The following is a 21346-nucleotide window of genomic DNA, read 5'->3' on the forward strand; positions in this document are numbered from 1 at the left end:
CCTTTGAATCTTGGCCACATTCTAGCTAGAAGAAGATACAAAGCAGCTTTCAAGATTGGAAACAGAGAATAGTTATACTGAGTATCCATTTAAAAAAGTTAAATCTGTTAAATTTAGAAAGGCAAGGAAGGAGAGAGCTGCAAGAGCAATACAGAGCAATGTCTACCTAGTACAGGACCAGGCTATTTGTCATGTAAATGGAGGACATTTTTAATCTGGTTACCATAGGCTTGTTCTGAAGCAGCTGAGTACTGGAGTAGCTGAGTTTTTAATTTCACAGAGAACTAGAGTATTTTTCTAGTGAAGCACATGCACAGCCCTTGGTATGGTTGTAATGGTGAACTCCACATACTCAAGTGTGACATATAAATAGGCATGTGAATAAATCCTCCCCATAGGTATGAGTTTTCGGACAACTTGCAGATTGAAAAATTGTAACGTGAGAAGTGTCTGGGAAGGAGCTATAGTTATTCCAAAGAACAAGGAGCTGAGATCTTTTTTCTGCCAAGGGTCAGTCTTCTACGCAATGCATGCTATTGATGGACAGGGCCAGATCCATGGAGTTTGCAGAATTGCATAGCTCTTGTGCACTCTCTCTGCCAGCCCATTCACCACTCTCTTTGCCACCCCTGCAATAGAGAGCAGAGCAAATGATTGGCAAGCAGAAGGTCCTAGGTTGAAACCTTGGCATTTCCAGTTAAAGCATAATGGATAGCCTGACTAGGAAAGACCCCATACCTGAGGCCTTGGATGCTGTCTATCACAAGAGACAGTACTGGGCAAATATGGACCAATGAAGAGAACTTCATATGTATAATATAGCTCAACAGCCAGCTATAGGTGTTTAAAGAACCTTGACTACCCAACCCGCAAGAATGGAAATGATTGATCTCATTTATCACCCCAGTTTATGAGGAGGGAAAATATAGGTTTCACCCTATGTTGGGAAATGGTAAACAGAGTCAAAGAACAGCATTTCAATGAGAAGTAAACATAGTAATGAAGATTAGACAGCTTATAAGGAATTTATTTAAGAATTGCATCATGTCTTTCAACTTAACAAAGAGCTCTATTAAGTATATCTTGGTACCATACCAACTTTATAACTTGAGGCATACTGTTAAACAAATTATAGTGTTTACAGCATTATTGAACTAGAGTTTCTTTTCATCTTGCATGCTTTGCTAAATGAATTTCCAGTCATATTATTTTTGCTAAATGAATTTCCAGTCATATTATTACTCTTTCCCTCATCTCTTTTCATTGCTGTTCTTTTACACTTCTTAATATTCCAGAGCTTTTATTACACCAGCAGTATAATGTAAATAGTATTTCTGCGTGGGTGAGACAATGAGAATGGGAACACTTAAACCCCGAATAGCTGGGGTTCATATCATAGTGGCCATTCACGTAGACACTAAGTGAACATCTGTGCTGCTCTGTTCATGAAACTATGGAACTTAACCTGAGCTGGAAAGGGCCCAATATGGTTAAATACTGCCAGATGGTAAAATTCCCTTTGGGTACCTGAAAATTGTATTAATTTAACAGTTGTGAATGAAACTTCCAAGTAGTAACAAGCTGGTTGAGAATAAAATCTGCTCCATTTTACAGCTAATATCCTGTGTTGCTGCCCAGGTAATATGAGTAAAGTCTGAACTGAAATTATGTTCTTGTAGAGTAAGCATTTCTGGATGATGACAAAAATGAGGTGAAAATTTTGACATTTTGGATGTAGTCACTGATGTTGCATAGTAAATTTGAAAGAGGTTAGGCGAGGCTCCTACAGAAGAACCACTGATATAAACAAATGTTACAGTAATTAGATTATTAACTATTTTCATATCTATTGTAATATATTTGGAGGGAATGAATCTCATTAACAGTTTCTGAAGTTTAAGAAAGACTTAAAAAATTGTAGAGTTGGAAAAATCCGACAATGCAGCTAGATAAAAATAAGCATCAAGACTTGATTTTTGCAAATATTCTTAAGAACCTAAGAATTGCTTTGCTGGATCAGACAGAGGGCAAAACATAAATGCCTGGCATGCAAGCTGCATCTGGATCCCCCCCCCCCCCCGTAATTAGTTATGGCACAGGAACACAATTGCCAGCAGGAGGTTTCCCTTCCTTCTCAGCAACATTGGAATGAAAATCTACCCCCACACCCCAGTGCAGCTTTGATGCTTGAAAAGCCTTCCATTGACATCAACAGCCGCATGGTAGGATGGCTGTTTTCTTCCTGATTGCAGCCAGGGAGGGAAGGAATAAACCTTCTGCCTCCACATGCTGGTCACAATTGGGCCTCCCCCAGGGTTGGCCCTCCAATGAGGCCTGGTGAGGCTGCTGCCTCAGATGGCAGGATCCCATGGACATTAGATCTTGATGTAGAGTTTTGTTCACGCCTAGCCTACCATAGAATCATAGAGTTGGAAGGGCCATCGAGTCCAACCCCCTGCCAAGCAGGAAACACCATCAGAGCACTCCTGACATATGGTTGTCAAGCCTCTGCTTAAAGACCTCCAAAGAAGGAGACTCCACCACACTCCTTGGCAGCAAATTCCACTGTCGAACAGCTCTTACTGTCAGGAAGTTCTTCCTAATGTTTAGGTGGAATCTTCTTTCTTGTAGTTTGGATCCATTGCTCCATGTCCGCTTCTCTGGAGCAGCAGAAATACCCATGAGGCCAGGTGATGCATCTGCCTCAGGTGGCAGGGTCCACTGGGGCAGCTGAGCCCAAGGTCAATATTTCTTCCCCTTTTGTTCCTCATGTAGATCTTCCCTTGCCCCTTCGTCATGGGTGTGGGAAATGACATTTTTGGGTCTGCCACAGGTGCCCAAATGTCTTGGACCAGCCCTGGCTACTTGTAATTGGTTAAACCAGAAAACCCAGATAGGTAGCTTGCAAGCTATACTTTTAGCATAATGTGCATTTTGGCCCTAGGAGAGGACCCATCTAGTTCAACAATCCATTTCCAAACAAAGTGCCAGCAAGCCCGGCCTTTCATCCGTGGGATTTATCACGTGTAGACGACGTGCAGGGTTGCTTCCAAATGAGTCATTTTAATGTGCCAAGGAAGTGCTATTAATGGATCCTTTCTTGTGTTGAAGCTGTTGTGTGACTTTTTCACCCTGTAGTCACTTTAGAACTTCAACCACGATCACTGCACTGTGGCCAAGTGTAGTTAGAGCTGTGAGCTGGGTGTGCAATGATGCAGAATGAGTTCCAGTCAGTCTGGATATACTCAGCCTGCATATGTTAAAATATATATAATAAATTCAAAGGCAAGGATAATGTGACATTTGCTATGTTTGATTTCAATATGTGAGCAATTGTTAGTTTCATCTGTTCTTTCATCTGTTAATGCTCTGTTGTGCATTAGGAAAATGTAATTTGAGCTGTTGTGCAACAATAATACATTATTAATAGCAGAAGACCTTTCTATGACACTGGCTGCTAAACTCTTGAGGAAACGTAAGGTTAGAAGAAAATGTATTGATTGCATTTATGAGTTCATCGAGTAATGATGATCAGCCTTTGGCTGTAAAGGCCTTTGGGAATTGGCAGTCTGCCATACCGTTCTTCAGAGAAGATTAAAGTGTAACTGAGCCAGTCAAGGTTTTCAATTCCCTCTCACCCAAGAAATGTTTGGTAGTGCTACAGAAAAGCTTCAAACAGGGGAGTGTCCTAGATATGTGCCAGGAAACAAACTACAAAACAAAGCAACTATACCCGATCACAGAACTGAAAGGGGTTTGATTAGAGCAATTATAATGTGCATCTTCAACTAGGCTCTGCCATATACACCAGCCTTCCCCAACCAGATGACCAGCCAATATTTTGGACACAACTCCCATCCCATATGCTGGCACTGGGTTGGGGGAGGGTGATTTAGACTGTGCATAGCTGACTGTATGTTTGAGTAGCCACCCCCATTAAAAACAGCAGCTCATATAGCATGTTAAAAAGCCCTAGAATTCCAAGCAGGAGGTTGTAGCATAAACTTCTGGCTGACATTCTTTCTTTGTCCATGAAAGAGAGGAATCAAGCTGTGATCCACACCTGCCACCTGAAATGCACAGTCTAGCAACATATTATTATGAATTTGGGGGTGCAAGACAGCATAAAGTCCGGATCAAGCTAGTATCAGGATTTAATTACATTCTCCACTGATACAGGATTCTTTAAACTGGACACCTGTAATCACTGTACTTTTGCTTGCATCCGTGTCAAAATATGGTGCAGGAATATTTTTGCAAGAAAGTTAGCTTCCTGTGTTATATTTCTAAATCCTTCACAGACTCTTTAGTAACATTTTCTCCCATTCAGCCTGGGACCTCTAAATTTGGAAAAGTGGAATAGATTTGGGAATCAGCAGACTGAGAATATGTTCTTGTGGATACCAGAGAGGAAATTCATTTCACATTAGATTTGCTGAACAAGTTGGCATTGATGTCATACAAGTTACAAGACTAAAATGCTTTCATCACTGGTGTACAAACTTGGAATGCTTGAACTTGAGCCCCAGTTGACAACTTTCCTTCAATGTGATGAAAATTAGCTAGGGTAATGGTTCTTGCTACTATTGCTGTGTGTTAACAGCTGCAACTTATTCCCAGGGCCTCCTATCAGATTGATGGATGGTGAAAATAAGAAAGAGGGCCGCGTGGAGATCTTTATCCACGGCCAGTGGGGGACAATTTGTGATGATGGATGGTCCGATAAGGATGCAGCTGTGGTATGTCGACAACTTGGCTTCAAGTAAGAGAAATTATTTAATAGTCCTTAAATACTTTATCTGGTTTCCATACATTATTGTCTATAGATTGTGCAAGTTCATAGAATTAAATGTTGGGCCCCTCCAGACTGGCGTTTATTGTGGTGTGGGTGTATTTGGCAACATGTTACTGACACAATGATAGTACATTGGTAGTAGATTTGTTCTGCTTTATTAGTTATTTTGTGATGCTTCCCCAGTTCTAACACATTCTTGCTGTTTAGAGGGGCTGAAGCACAACAAAATTGGATTAAAACGACAACTAAGAACACTCATGGCATGAAAATTTGTGGGATTTCAGCAGCAAGCTGCAGGATTTGCACTGATTAGAAATGGAACTAGATTCAAGTAGTATTGAAAGCAGGGTCACATATGGTCACCCCAATTGCAACATGAGCACAAATCATTATGCAATGAAAAGTATATCTGGAGGGGACCATTGACCATTTAATGTGCAATTATTAATCTTATTTTTTTATTTATTTAATATGACACCCTTCATCACAGTTAGTTGGATCACAATTAAATCTCATTGAAATCAAATGCTAATATCACCCCCATTTATTTTAGTGGGCATAAAGCATGACTAATTTAGTATTGCTGCAATCCATGGTTTTTATTTAATTCTATAACACCATTATTAGTAAGCTGCACTCAGCTCTGGTGAGTTATCTGGGGTGGGGCTGTTTCTTTGAGCAACAGACCTCACTTGAAATATGACATATTTCAACTTGCCTTTAAAACTCCATTCAGTTTCAAGACAGGACTTTACATTGTGTTATAAAATAAAGCAACCTTCCTGAAGAGGTTAAAATACTTTTCATGCTGGAGCTGCCAAGTTGCTTTTCTCCAGCACGATATAAACAGATTTTCGAAACTTGCCAAGAGTATCAGTGTAACAGGCTTCATATGAAAGAAGCATAATGTAGTTTATATGTTGCTCATGTGCCGCTCATTAGATTGATTCAATGCCTTCTGGTGCTTGATCACAAACTGTAGCAACATTTATGGGGCATTGCCAAACAACAAAAGATGACAAGTTTAGTAGCATGCATGACAACACCAGAAGGCATTGCTAGTAATTTTGCCTGAAACCACAGGAAAAATGACCAGCAGATGTAGTACAATTTGCATTGTTATTTTCATCATGGCGAGCAGACCAAGTTGCCCCCATGTATCACTCAGAGAAGGAGCTGCAAGGAATATGCTTCCCTTTCCCTGCAAGGAAGTATACTGTGTTCCAACTGGTAGTTGTCCAGGGACTTCAAAGATTAAGGGAAGCATGTTTCTATGTCTATCACCAGCCAAGGCACTCTGGACTACTGAGATGCTGCCTCCCCTGCTTTCCTGCCCCATCCATTAGCTACTTCAGTGCCTGCTTTCCTTTCACCTCCTAATTCCCTTTCCCTTTCCATTAAAAAATTAAAAATCTTTTTGTATCATGGCAATAAATTGTGAGCCTGCAGGCAAGGACTGCCTTGTCTTTTAACATATATATACTGAACTTCTAAAATCCTAAAAAGCATAACAACACAGTTGTCTCTACCTTTTTTTTCTGATTTGGACATAGCTATAATGCAAGAGTATGGTCACAGGATGCATGACAGAAACTTTGAACAAGCTTGAAGTGTGATTTAGCAGGAAAATTACATTTTGCTGTTCAAGGTACAGCACTCCCCTAAGTCCTGTGTGTCAGTCAAACTGCACATTATGTTGGACATGTAGCCTGCAGCTGCATATGCAATTTTTCTTGGTCAAAAGTAAGTGTGGAGGCCCAGGTCTAGATCAGAAGCAAGGTGCATGTGGAGGGGAGGTTTAATCCTCCCTTTCACCCGCTGAAACTTCTACCTGCACCTGGCCCCCAGCCCAGCCCAGCAGTTACTGATAGTAAAACACCTCCCATTCATGCCCATGGGGACTTCTTTACTATCAGTAACAGTTGTGTGCAGAGGAAGGAGGATTAAACCTCCCCTCCCCATGGTAACTTTTGAGTAATTTTTTCTTACTCAAAATAACTGCAGGCTACATACCGTGGGTGGCGCTGTGGGTTAAACCACAGAGCCTAGGACTTGCCGATCAGAAGGTCGGCGGTTCGAATCCCCGTGACGGGGTGAGCTCCCGTTGCTCGGTCCCTCCTGCCAACCTAGACGTTCGAAAGCACCTCAAAAGTGCAAGTAGATAAATAGGTACTGCTCCGGAGGGAAGGTAAACGGCGTTTCCGTGCGCTGCTCTGGTTCCCCAGAAGCGGCTTCGTCATGCTGGTCACATGACGCAGAAGCTGTACGCTGGCTCTCTCGGCCAATAAAGTGAGATGAGCGCCACAACCCCAGAGTCGGCCACGACTGGACCTAATGGTCAGGGGTCCCTTTACCTTTACCTTTACCTTACATACTAGACAGCAGCGTGCAGACTACATACTAAACCTCTGGTAGCGGCAATGGGAGGATAATCACATAGCGGATCTAATAAAAGAAAAAAAGTTGCATTAAAACAAATGCCTTTCAAAATACCCTAAAAACATAATTTCAACCTATATTTATGTCATTGCTTACATAATTTTCTGGTTTGTTTTCTTGGCACAATCTGCTGGTTGGAGTCTTATCAGCTATTCAGCAATTTCGTGTCATTTGCCATGTATGCAGCTCATTTGCCCTCATTTTTATCTCATACTAGAGTCCATAATGAACACCCTGAATTTCTCTTACATCATCCTAACGGTTAGTAAAGTTCAGTGAGTTTGTGTTGCAGGATATCCCTATTAGGTTTTGTGCCATTTTGATTTACACTGCTCAGGAAAGGAATTTGCCTTGTGTTATCTTGTCTTTCCCATAGGACCATATTTAATACATGATGAAGACTTTTCCTCCCTTTGTTTACACATTCTAAGTTATGCTGTGGGAAGTAATATTTCTTGCAAGGGAAAAGAGAGGAGTTTCCTTCTATTTCCACACATTTTTCTTGAATGTCCAGCTTAGCAAATATATTCCTTACTTTCACAGCTAGTGTTCAGTGTGATCACCCCCAATTTCCAGCTGTTTCTAGTTCAGAAGAACTGGGCCAGATGCCTCCAGTCATCATCAACATATGATAAACAAAACAGGCAGGGTTTAAGTTTGATGCAATCAGTTGCTGTTAGCTGAATTTCTTAAGTGTGGTAGAAAGCTTGAGTAACTGAGTGCTTAAATACTCAGGAAAATTGGGCAGCGGGGCCACAACAGAGATGCGTTGCACTGTTGGTAGCAAATATTAGATTTTAATACAAAGAGCCAGAGAATTGCAGAAGAAGCAAAAGACTGGATAGAAATTCTTGTGCCTCAATACAAGCTGATATAGTTTCCCCCAGGAATGCTGTGCATGGGATTGTACATGGCTTATATCTCATGGGTGGGATTCAGGGTTTTTATTCTGCTCACTTTTTATTCAGGGTGCCTGAGGAGAGTGCCATTTGTTCTATTCTACAAATCTCTCTGGTGGTCAGCATTCAGTACCACCAGAGAATCAGTTGAGAAGCATGACTGGTTTATGTGGAGGTTATAGGACAGGTTATATGACTTCCTAGTTAATCCCACACTTTCTAGTGCATTTCCCCATTGGTTTCCTTAACACAAAGTGTGGGCTTGTTGCACCAATGTGTGCCAGAGTCCTTTAAGCCACTTTAATTGAGCAAACTTAAATGTTGCAGTATGCAATGGAATCCCTCCCACAAAAGAGTGCAAGTCTGGCGGGGACCTAAGCTAAACATCTGATGACAATCCTGTTTTCATGTGAACACTGAAACATAGGACTGGTGTAGCTTCAAAACTGGCTTTCTTAAATTCAGTTGAGAGACAGATTGTGTATTGCCATGAAATGCTGAAAAGTCCAAAATGCTACTGTTCATGCCACATTTTATTAAATACAATAATGGAAAAAAGCTTGCCCAGCTTTGAGGAAATGTGTATATAATAAATCCATTCTCTTTTTAAATTCCACTATATATCACTTATGTGGTCTAGGAGCTTCAACATTTCCCAAGAAAAACAATCTAAAGCAAACAAATTCCTCACCTTACTTATGGTGGCTCAGATATAAATCACAGCTATGTAAGGAAAACCTAGAGGGTCTTGAGGTTTCTTTAAATACCTCAGATTTACACTTGTGCCACTTAAACTGAAGAAATTAACTTATTTGGTAAAAATCCAGAGAACATGTCAGCATGTATAAATACTTACAGTACATTTAATGAATGAACCACACAATCCTACTTGCAGAAGCCAGAAATGGAACCTGGGACCTTTCACATGCAAAATATGCACTACAGCTAAGCTACAGCCCTTCTCAAATGCATGGCTGCCATGAAAATTAGCAGCTCTGTGTCTCCTGACCCCCTTCCCCTCCATGGCTATTGCATCTAATCCATGCCTCCGTAAGTTAGACAGATGACTACTGTGGACAGAATCTCTTCTGCACTGGCACCAAGACTGTGTACCTTCCTTTTTAGGCATATTTGCCTGCTGCCATTATTATCAGAAGGCTAAACCTGTTCTATTCATCTGACTCACTGATAGACTTAATATTGATTTTCTTATCGTTGCTGTGAGTCTTTTACATTTTATGTTTTTCTGATGTTTTGTTTTTCTTTCCCTGCTGTTTGGTTTTTCTGTTTCATATGTTCTCAAGTTGTTAGATTTGTTTTATAGTTGGTATTTATATTGTTGTATCTGTTGTTCATAAGTTGGCTTGAGAATCAAAATAGTGGAAAGCTGAGGTATAAATATTTTAGTCAAATAGAATTTACTTGTGTTCAGATGTCATGACACTTGGTGTCCCCACCAACCTCTGCTGTTGGCAGCCAATGACATGCTGCAGGCATGAGCAATTGCTGAATGCCAAGACATGCATAAGTTCTACTAGACAATGCAAAGGTTGAGAGTGGTGATTAGACCATGTGGAGGAGCTTGACGCATGGCCACCATGCATTCACATGAATCATTTGTCTTTGCTATTCAAGCCCCAAACCCTCTTGATCATGTAGAACTAACTGTGTGGCTCGGTATTGTGTTCTTTGGCATTAGATTGTTTTTTTGGAAGAATACTGAAATTTGTAGATTGCATCAGTGGAATGGAAAAGAAACATTGGTTGCATGCATGATTGCCAAAGTTTGGTAGACTTTCTAAATATTAAGATGATGATGTTCCATAAAAAATAAATCCAAGTAACTGGACTGAAAAAGCTTATAGATTTGGCTATCTTCCTAAACCTCAGTTAATATTTTACACCTGTACATTAGTGAGCTTGCTGTAGTCGCAGATTAATATTTATAGTGGGAAAATGTAACATAAAATGTAGTAAGTACTTTTGAAATCATAAAAATGTCAGCCAATGAAAACATGACCAAGACATAGCAGCAATGGAAAGAACATGCATGTGTTAAATAAACAAGGTTATAAAGTAAACATTATAGCACAAAAAGCACTCCTTTGGTGCTTTAAATTACATCGCCCTCTTATATGTGATGGGGGAATACCTGTGTATAATTTGGGCATGTGGTGGAAATTTATTCTAATACCAAATGTTCTTTATATGTCCATTGAGAACTCTTTATTTTGAATGTAGTGTTGCTCTCTAAAACTATTGCAATCTGCATCATGTTATACTTTAGCCACCAAACAGTATCTAACAGAGAGGGGCCTCTATCTAGATTAAAATCAGAGTGAAGCCTGCAATCCTGTATATATTTACTTGGTACTATGTCTCACTGAAGTCATAAAAGCATGAATAGGAGTTGTTCAGCTCAAACATGTCTGTCCATGGTTTGCTTTGAGATGCCTTATATGGTAGCCCAGCAAATACAGCTGGGGCTTATGAAGAAATCCATGTTACGTAGGAGTCTATCTTGAGATAACATTGCACAGGAAGCTCTAATAACAAGGCCTCTTGTTCTAGCATGAAATGCCCCCAGGTTTTCAGAGTAAAAGAAATCACTTTTCTTTATTAAGCAAGAGCCAATGTTGTTGAACATTGCTGTGTTTCTGGAGATGCTCCACAGGATGCCGTATTAAGCAATTTGTAGTTATCTGGATTTACTCAACGGCCATATATGATGGTCATTAGCATGAAAAATAAATATGGAAGGGCTCTGAGTCGCTTTGGTTTATGATATATATGCAATAATAAGTTGTATTTAAGGATAGATTAAGCAATGGCTGTTCAATATGAACTAATTTCCTTATGGTACCCAAGGAAATTGAGTTGTTAAATATCCTTGGATGGATCTTGAAAAGAAGTGCTTAACTTTGGATCCCAGCAGTAGATGTAACTTTAAAAAGGTCTCCTGCACTTTGTCACTGTCTGGCAGACTTAGCTCATATATGGGGAAAAACAGCTGTCAGGGAGTTGAACATTCCTTGCAATATCTGCAATCTATATAATTGTTCATGTGTGAAGGGGGGTGAGAGAGAACTTGGAACAAGAAGAGGCATGTAGTTTGTGGCTAACGAGTTAAACAAATAATCTTAGGTCCATTTTGTGAAGATGAATGGATAGCGCTGCTTAAGGTCATTGTTCTTTGGGTTTCCTTGCTATACATGTGCAACTCATACAAATTCAAATTTCTAGGCTCTTTCATTCTTTGTTATGGACCATTGGGGTTTTGCATTTGTTTTATTGGACTTTTGATTATCTATTTGTCCCTTTTCACAAATAAGTTTTAAAGTGACTTGCAACAAAAGTAACATTCAGAAATGTAATACATAGCAAACTTATCAATTAATACAGTACATCTAACTAAAAGGGTTCATCCACAATAGTCAATTGTATATCTTGCCCCATCCCAAAAAAGGAGGGACTGCTAAACTAGCCCCCGAAATTGCAACAGTATTGTTGGCCAAATGCCTGGGAGAATAAAAATGTTTTCCCCTGGAGCCAAAAAGACAACAATGTTGATGCTAGGTGAGCATCTTTGGGGAAAGTGTCCTACGAGCAGGGACTACTGAAAAAACACCATTCTCCTTTGCTACCCAAGCCTCTCCAAAGGCCTCAGCTTAGTAGTATTTTTATCTGTATTGTTGTTTTTAGTGTTGAACTGATCCAATTGACCAGGTGTGCTAACTCTAGGGGGATGAGGTATCTTCACCCCCCTCAATATTTGTTGGAAGGGGGCTGGTCCCCTCAATGTTGAGGGGGCAGACGAGGTTGAGCATGGAGCCAAGTGCAGCACACCTTCAGTGACTGGCTCCCCCTTAGTGCTCGGTCTCCTCCAGACATTGCGATGACATGACATGACCTCACACATTCGCAATGCACGTTCGGGCCCTGTCAATATTGGGGGCATCTTGGTGTCTCTGCAATTGATTAAACTGTACAAAAGAGTTGCCTCTAATGTTAGTTGTACTAGAATATACCCATTTAAATTTTTGCAGAACACGACTAACTTAGGTCTATTAATTTCATTGGGCCTACTCTTAGCAAAACTTAGTTGGATACAACCAATATCTTCATGTCCCAGGAACTGGTGAAAATTTCATCTTATAAAACTTTTTAATGGAGTGCACTGGATTTTTGTTTTCATAGAGGGTATTTTAAGCATGCTTCAAACCATCAAGGCATATACTGTGGCACAATCCTATTTAACCTTTATACGAAACTGCCAGAAGCTGTCATCCAGAGTTTTGGGGATAAAGTATGTTGACCAACCCAGCTCCCTCTTGCCATTCCAGCAGAATCAGGAGAGGCTGTTTGTTTAAGGTGTTGGACTGATACGTGGAATCAGTAATAGGCTGGATGAAGGTCAGTAAACTTAATATGAATCCTGACAAGGAGACACTGCAGATTGGTGGCTCTGGGCAGCAGGCAAGCTACTTGCTCTGGAGGGGGTAGCACTCCCTCCCCCCCAAAAAAGAGCAGGTGTGTAATTGATTCCAACTTATACAGGTGCAGAGGGAATGATTTTTACTCTGTAGGTCATACAGTTCATAATTTTAAGAGTTGATATAAGCCAATGTATTAATTATGACTAAAGTAATACTTTGGCTTATATTAATTTCATAAGGACTAAGCAAAATGGCATCTGCCCTTGAAAGGAACTTTTTTTTTATAAGCAGTGCTGTCTGCGATTGTATATTTTTGGGGGATGGGAGGTAGCTTTCACCCATAAAAACTGCTTGCATGATTTGCCTAATAATTTGCAAAAGTCAGCAAGTCAGAACGGATGTCTCCCTTACCTACAGTAGGGTTGAATTTATCAGCCTCTTGAACACTAAAAAAGGACATCTGCAATGCACATTTAGATGCTGAGATTGAGAACTCTCCATAGAACTGTGTGTTTTATTCACTTAGATAATGTGGACATCCTAAGAGAACACTATGATTGCAGCCTGGTTTCCTGTACAGTAAGTGCCTTATACTAAGGTTTATAGCCAATCTAGGATTGGCAGGGACAGCAAAAACATTTTATAGTATATTTCCCCAACTTCAAATTATGCTGCGTTATTCCTGGCTGAGAAACAGTGAAACTGTAAGAATGAAATAATTTTAATCCTGGAGTATTCATTTCTTTCTGATTATACAAGTTGGTTGGAAGTGGGTTTAATAATGTTGGCAGATGACGCAAGTCTTTGTAAAAGACACATGATGAAGCTTGCAGTGACCGATGAGTACACAATAAATTTGATTTATAATTGCTCTCTGGGAAAGCAGTGTCTCATATTATATCATATTATATTATATATAATATTATATATTATAAATGTAGACTTGATATTACAGTATATGATACCCAAACATGGTTTAAGAAGCAGCTGAACATGAAAATGTTAGATGTTGACCAAAGGAACAGCATAACGGGCTGGATCCAGACATGACTCCCATCAGAAGTGAGGAGGTAACTTTTGTTGATTTTAGACTAGTGTGGGAATGGTGCAAAAGTTGACTTCTCACACTTTGCCACTGGATCCATGGACAGAAGGAGCTGTTCAGTTTGCAGAAGCTGAAGTATAGCTACTTGGATGATAAGAAGAAGAAGAAGAGTTTGGATTTGATATCCCGCCTTTCACTCCCCTTCAGGAGTCTCAAAGCGGCTAACATTCTCCTTTCCCTTCCTCCCCCACAACAAACACTCTGTGGGGTGAGTGGGGCTGAGAGACTTCAAAGAAGTGTGACTGGCCCAAGGTCACCCAGCAGCTGCATGTGGAGGAGCGGAGACGCAAACCCGGTTTCCCAGATTACGAGACTACCGCTCTTAACCACTACACCACACTGACATAAAATATGTCTTCTTGTCAGATACCTGTGACCTAGCTCCTACAAGCAACAGATGAAATGGGAAATCTGTTTTTCAACTGTAGCGTTGCAAACTGCAGATAGGGATTGGCATGTCTGAAAAGGAAAAAAAAGTCCCTGCATATAGAAAACTGGATGTCAGAAAGAAGGGTTCTCAACCAACTTTCTTCCTGGCATATTAAATTTCTACACACAGGGGATGTTTCATTTGGAGGAGCATTTAAACCTCTTGCAAGCTGAAGTAGTATGCCTCAAACATACGTTTATCATCTAATCGGCTGCTTGTGGCGACTGGTGTTGCTTGTGTCAGTACAAAATTAAATGGGCTTTTGTTGGGGCCCTGTATACTGCTTATTAATTATTTGATGTGCAATATTAATGATTTATTTCAGAGTGCCTTATTTGTAGTCAAGGTTTGCAGCAAAATGTAGCATAAGGATTCTTCCCTGTCTGAACTAGTTTAGCTTCCTAGAAGATTCACACTATAAAATACATTATTTTTAACTCACACAGCTGCTGATTTTATGCAAAGATTAAATGGATTAAGGAAAATACATAGCTTGTAGATCCCAATATGTTGCAGTTGAACCAGTTTATGTTGGATAACATTATGATGTATGAATACTGCATAGTACTGTGCAAGGATATGCGATGCTTTATGAAACAGTCCTAAGATCTGTTGGGCTAACAAAAAAGAAGAAGAAAAGTGCAAGATCACCAACTGCAATATTGTATTGACAATGAGCTGTTAATGCAGGTGGATATGTTGACCCATTTCACACATCATGATAAACTGTAGTTAATGCTTAGTGTAAATGCCCAAGAGGCTCTCTTCACAACACTTCTCTAGCCAGTAAGAGCAACATAGCATGATTCCTGACTTAAGTGTTATGGCCAAACTAGGGATCATGGTTTGTTGTGTTCAAACAATTAATAAGCAAAGAACAAACCTTGGTGTAACAAAATATGATCTCTGGTTTGGATGCAATGCTAAGTGGGGAATTGTGGTTTGTTGGACCTGCTGGATAAGAGGAGAGGTGCAAAGTGGGGGCCTCTTGTGCATTTATGGTAAACTATTACTGTATTGGCCTGAATATAACCCTCACCTTTTCCCCAAATTCTGACCATGAAAAGTGACTTTTATGATATCGCTGCTGAAACAGACATATGGTAGAACGGAATGGGTGTGAGTGCCTGCAGAATTTTAAGTGAGTGGCTTATATTCGGGTGCCACTTATATTCAGGCCAATACGGCAACTATGGTTTACCATTACTGCTACTGTCATGACCATAGCTGCTGTTTTTCTCAGTGTAGATGGATTTCAAGGAGTAGTTGGACTGGACATCCTGTTGTGGTGTGGTTTGATCTGAACTGAACTGTTGCTATTAATTTTCAAAACCATTGATATGCCTACTAATTACAGATGTTTATCTTTTCCTATAGCAGGCAATATTAAAGATGGAAGATAATTTCTATTGAACCTCAATTCTATTGTTCCTGTAGTATCTTAATTAAAAAGTCACCTTTAAAATTTTCCTGTTTCTAGAGGTTCTGCACGAGCAAGGACCATGGCATATTTTGGAGAAGGAAAGGGCCCCATCCATGTGGACAATGTGAAATGTACAGGAAATGAAAGATCTCTTGCTGACTGCATTAAACAGGATATTGGCAGACACAATTGTCGTCATAGTGAAGATGCGGGGGTGATCTGTGACTACCTTAGCAAGAAGACACCTGCAAACAGTAATAAAGGTGAAGTGGGTATTATATTGATTTCTTCAGTGCTTGCTGGAAGGAGGAAAAAATATATTGATGTGGATTGTGTGTTTCTTTTTAATAAAAAAGATACAGAAGTAGTGGGTCAGCCCTAGTAATGCCATACAGAAAACAAGCCAACACTTGAAATAGTGCTCTGCTGTTTCCTGATGGGAGACTCTAATGTCTATGATTTCATTCCTGCATAGATTCTCTTTCTTCTGTGTGTGGTTTGAGGTTACTGCATCGTCGGCAGAAGCGGATCATTGGAGGGAAAAATTCTTTAAGGTAAATGGAGCAATTTTTAAAAAATGATACTTGGGCAAAAAGCTATTAGCTTGGATTCAAAGAACCAGAGTGTGAAAAGGCGAGGGCCTTAGCTCAGTCATAGGGCACACACCTTGCTTGCAGGTGGTCCCAGGCTCATTTCTTGTCATTTCCAGGTGAGATGCAGGGACAATCTTGTTTGCAACAAAACATGTAACTCAAGAAGAGCTAGTTTTATTGGTTTACAATAGGAGAAAAGACTGCCGCTTGCCGAATAATTTATAAATGTAATCTTAATTCAGAATATCACTTAACAAGTCTCATCAGTTCATGTCGCCGAACAGATTTTGCAGCTCCTGCAGGGGACAGAGGTAAGCTGCAGAACTACTGAAAACAAAGCACAAGAAAAGGTGCTGTATCAAAGAGAAGGCGCCAGTTGCTACTCCACATAGACCCTTATATTGCATGGAATATTAAGTTGAATTATTTTTGTTCTCTTTCTAGAGGTGGATGGCCCTGGCAAGTTGCTCTGCGCTTGAAATCATCCCATGGTGATGGAAGATTGCTGTGTGGTGCCACTCTCATCAGCAGCTGCTGGGTGCTTACGGCAGCACACTGTTTTAAGAGGTACCATTGCATGATTTGCAGGTGGCTATGTATTGGTCATTAGTATAGGAAGGAGACCAGTGCAAGGAAGACAAAGACCCTACTGACAGTTAATTTTGAGATTCAGCCAAGAGCACTGCATGTCCAGCCATTCCAGGCCAGTGCAGAAACATTAATTGGGTCCTTCAGTCAGGATTTGAATTTGCTCAGCAGCAACCCAGTGAGACAGAGTAAAGCATGACCAGTGATCAAAACCAGGCTCAGTATTGTAGCTTAAATGAATCAATAGTAAATGAATAAATACTTTTATTAGTGTTACAATGCTTCACTTAAGGCATATAGAAAATGTCATTTTGAAAATTGCAGAAAATTAACTATCAGCAGTGAAATACAGTAGGAAATAATCCATAATAATGACACAATTCATCATAATTTAATTAGTTCATAAACTAACAGTTGTATTTACAAATCAAGCAACCAGTTACATAGCGCAACAGAACCGCCAGGTTCTCAAGGTACTAAGCATTTTTAAATAAAGTTGATCATTGCCAGTCCAGGACAGTAAGTTTATATATTGTGCCTTTCAACTGGGCAAAAGCTTGTGACTGGCTGACTCAGTTACAAAGTCCATGGTAAGTTCAAGCAACTGATGAGTGGGCAGCCCTGTGGAGGATGGTGGAGCTCAGCATCCTGCCTTCTAAACAGATCCTGTTCTCAATCTGATTTAGATTTTGAAATTCCCTTAACAGTCAACAACATTGGGGTTAAAAAAAGAGTAATTGTTTTCTTGCTTCTAGTGCATATAAAGCTACCTTGTAGGTAACAAACGTTTCTGATCCTCTGAAATGGCCATCTGATCCCGTCCACACCCACTCCCTGTCCAAATTCAGAGGATCAGAAATAAAGTGGAAGTTGATGTAGTAGTTTAAAATAACTTAAGCATAGATCATAGAATATGTGTGAAGTGGATCTACTGTACAAGCATGATATGTAGTCTAGATATCTTAAAAGCTTCGTTATAGTACAGCATCATTCAAACTTGACTGAGATGAATAGAACTTCCTCTTAAAATGATGAAAAGTTACTAAATATGCAGAGTAAAGAGAGACAAATTTAACAGCAAGTTTCTCTAGCTGCATTGCATTTCTGCCTTTGGGACCCACTTGAGAAAGCTGAGACTGTGGTGCAAGGGCTGAGCCAGTCGCAAAATGTTGGCAGATGGAGGCAAAGTTTGGCATAATCAGCTAGCAAGCACTGACACAATTTTCTACCAATATCAAATTCATCTTTGGAAATTGTTAAGTTTCTTTCCCACAGCGTTTTTATTTGTAGCAATGAGTTCCATAGCTCAGCTCTTGCAACTTCCTGTAGGGCAATTGTGTGTTTCACAGTGATGGTTATTATCAGTCTGTCAGTGACTACTTAATACAAGAAGTCCTCAGAGGAGGCTGTATGCATGCATACAGTGGTGCTTATGTTTACAATAGTCTAAAGAGGGCTGTAAAAATTGGCTAAGGGACTGGTAACTTCAGCCAAATTGTTATCCTCTTAGTATATAATCTCACCCGCTGAAGAGGTGATGTGGGGAGTGGAATTCGGCAGGGAACCTAATCCTTTTCCTGTATCAGGATGCTTTTTAAACTCCATTTATACATCTGCTCTGTGAATAATCTGCCGCATGGTAGAGCAAGTACACATAAAACGCTCTGCAGCCTTTATTTTTCGGCTTTCTTCCTAAACCAGCGCGAGTTCACCGCAAAAGAACAACTGTGCTATCTCTTATTTCCCAGCCTACACATCCTGTGCCGTTTCAGGACATTGCATTGACAGAAAGCACCTTAGCTAGGCCAGATACTGAAAAAGAACTACAACAGATTTCCAGCACTGAGGAGCTCATGTAGGACCCATACTCTGGAGTTTCGAAATTCTGCAGCACTTAGGTCACACAATATTATTTGCATATTCTCACACAAGCATACACACAAATGTCTCCTAATCTGTCCTAGTCATTTGTCACCCAAAATCTGCCAAATTATACAAAATGTAATCTGTTCTATACAGCAGTGTAGCTAGCCGCTAGGGCAGATGTAAGCCGCACGATGCCTTTTCGGGCAGCGCAGAGCTTGCAATGCAGTCTGCCCACTGCCTCTCCATCAGCTGTTTCGGGCAGTGCAGAGACATGTGGCTCGGGCACACTGCAGGCCCCGTGGTAAGTGCAACCCCCCACGGTGTGGCGCCCACTGTGCCTTGCCCCGCCCCCCCAGCTATGCCTCTGGTTCTATATATCTGTATCCGAAAGGCTGCCTCTATTTTACAGATTTTTCCAAACTGCAAATGGTAAATATACCTTTGCTTTATGGGAAACGATAGCCTAGTGGGGAATTTTTTATTGACTAGTGCAGGAAACAAAATCGGTTTACTTGTCCACATATAGGCAATTTCAGAGGGACGCTGGTGGCACTGTGGGTTAAACCACAGAGCCTAGGACTTGCTGATCAGGTCGGCGGTTTGAATCCCCACGACAGGGTGAGCTCCCGTTTCTCGGTCCCTGCTCCTGCCAACCTAGCTGTTCGAAAGCACGTCAAAGTGCAAGTAGATAAATAGGTACTGCTCTGGCGGCAAGGTAAATGGTGTTTGCGTGCGCTGCTCTGGTTCGCCAGAAGTGGCTTAGTCATGCTGGCCGCATGACCCGGAAGCTGTACGCCAGCTCCCTCGGCCAATAAAGCGAGATGAGCGCCGCAACCCCAGAGTCTGCCACGACTGGACCTAATGGTCAGGGGTCCCTTTACCTTTATATAGGCAATTGCAATGAGAGCTTTTTGCTGCATCATTAAGTACTGAAGTTTAATTCAGCTCTTCTTGTATTCATTACTGTGAACAACTATCCTTCATTCTTCAAAGAAGATTGAAGCAAAGCCACAAGCATTGCCAGAAGGGAGACAAGCCACCTCTTTGCTGTGGGTGTCAGAACAGATCATTTGTGATTGAGTTGTGACATTAAGTCAAAGTATTCTATTGATTTCTCTCATTCAGATGGTAGAGTTCCTACAAGTAAATTAATGTCAAGATTCTAGGCTGACAGGTCACTGGAAAACACATTTCCATAGTATTTGAAGCTTATTCACACCACTATTGGCATGAAATTATTTCTTAAATTGTAACAGCCAGCGCAGAAACCTGAAATATACGATACCAATTAATACTTAGCTTATCATTCTCAAAATTGTCGTTCTTATGTGAAAAAATAATTTTAGAACACCTTTCTAAATAGTGGGAGAGAACACTGAGAGTATCAGAAGTTAGAAATTTCATTGCAAATGAACTTAGGAAATGTGTTTTCCCTCCCTTCATATTATATATCAGGAATACAAATCTCAAACTGGAAAATCAATTGTATTGGGGCAGCAATGCTATTTTTACCTTTAGCTCAGCTGCTTAGATTAAGTCACAAGGACTCCCATGAATGATAGCCACAATTTAGATTTATGCGAGTATGCTGTGTGAAGGATTTTTATCTTTCTGAAATATCAATGATTCTACAAGTCCTTGCTGCCCTTCACACCATCCTGTGAGAAAACTGTATTTATGAACCTTTTTTTAAAGGTGTCAACATAATTTTTGAATCTCCTTTTTTCTTAAAAAAAGCATGCCTTTGTTTCAACTCATAAGATAAATCCTGAAAACAATCTTCATTGACCAGTTAGGAAAATGACACTATTTTTCCTATGGGAAAAATGTGTTCATGTTTTTTTTTTTTTTTTAAATAGTATAATTAAAATACAATTTGTGGGGAGTGGGTGTTCATGATAACAAGGGTCAATCTTTCCATATTGCACTTTTTATTATTTAACATCAGCTGCATTTTTCCATTTGAATTTCCAGACAAAGGAAATACAGGGGATTTGCAAGAGAACTATACAAAATATTAGTGTTGGAAAGGGGTTTTCTGTCATGTGCCCCCGTTGTTCTTTTCCTCAGTGCTAGATGTCATCCAAAACATGCAAACTCTTTAAACCACATACAATGATGTATTTATTATTGGAGTTCTTAATCCTGTAAAACGGTTTTCTTTAGTCAAAACAGACTGGACTGATTAAATAAATTGACCGTAGTTGACCAGGCCTCTGTGTTTACAGTAGCTGAAACTACTACTAAATTGTAGAGGCGCTTTTTGGTGGGGCGGGGATTTTACAAAAACCTTGAATCTTTAATGAAACTTTCCCAGTGTCTTACCAGAGAAGATCAGTCCAAAGGTGATAGCTTATTTTCTTCTTCTTAGATATGGCAATAATACTCGGAGCTATGTGGTGCGTGTTGGAGACTACCACACATTAGTGCCCGAGGAGTACGAGGAAGAAATTGGAGTACAAGAGATTGTGCAACACAAAGAATATAGGCCTGATAGCAGTGATTATGACATTGCGTTGGTGAGGCTGCAAGGACCCGAAGAGCAGTGCGCTCGCTTTAGCACCCATGTCTTGCCTGCTTGTTTGCCACTCAGACGAGAGAGGCCACAGAAAACTGCTCCCAATTGTTACATCACTGGATGGGGTGACACAGGTAAGGATTGTTTTTACATCACAAAATAATTTTTTCCTTACTATGGTCAAGTGGACTTCTTGTCATAACTCACCTACGGGATGAGATAAAAAAATTAAAATTTTAGATTTAAACTTAAGT

At 40.3% G+C, this 21346-nt stretch overlaps 1 protein-coding gene across 2 annotated transcripts in view; it reads left to right on the forward strand.

Moving 5' to 3' along the window:
• Positions 1-21346, forward strand: part of PRSS12 (serine protease 12) — a 46466-nt gene that overhangs the window by 22184 nt on the left and 2936 nt on the right. For both annotated transcript variants that reach the window (XM_081021939.1, XM_081021940.1), the window contains exons 8-12: positions 4621-4762; positions 15585-15790; positions 16003-16081; positions 16565-16687; positions 20946-21226. In XM_081021939.1, coding sequence (XP_080878065.1) covers positions 4621-4762; positions 15585-15790; positions 16003-16081; positions 16565-16687; positions 20946-21226 — 831 coding nt within the window. The remainder of the gene's footprint in view (positions 1-4620; positions 4763-15584; positions 15791-16002; positions 16082-16564; positions 16688-20945; positions 21227-21346) is intronic.

The sequence above is a fragment of the Podarcis pityusensis genome, assembly GCF_964106645.2.
Source record: "Podarcis pityusensis genome assembly, chromosome: 9".
Classification (NCBI taxonomy): domain Eukaryota; kingdom Metazoa; phylum Chordata; class Lepidosauria; order Squamata; family Lacertidae; genus Podarcis; species Podarcis pityusensis.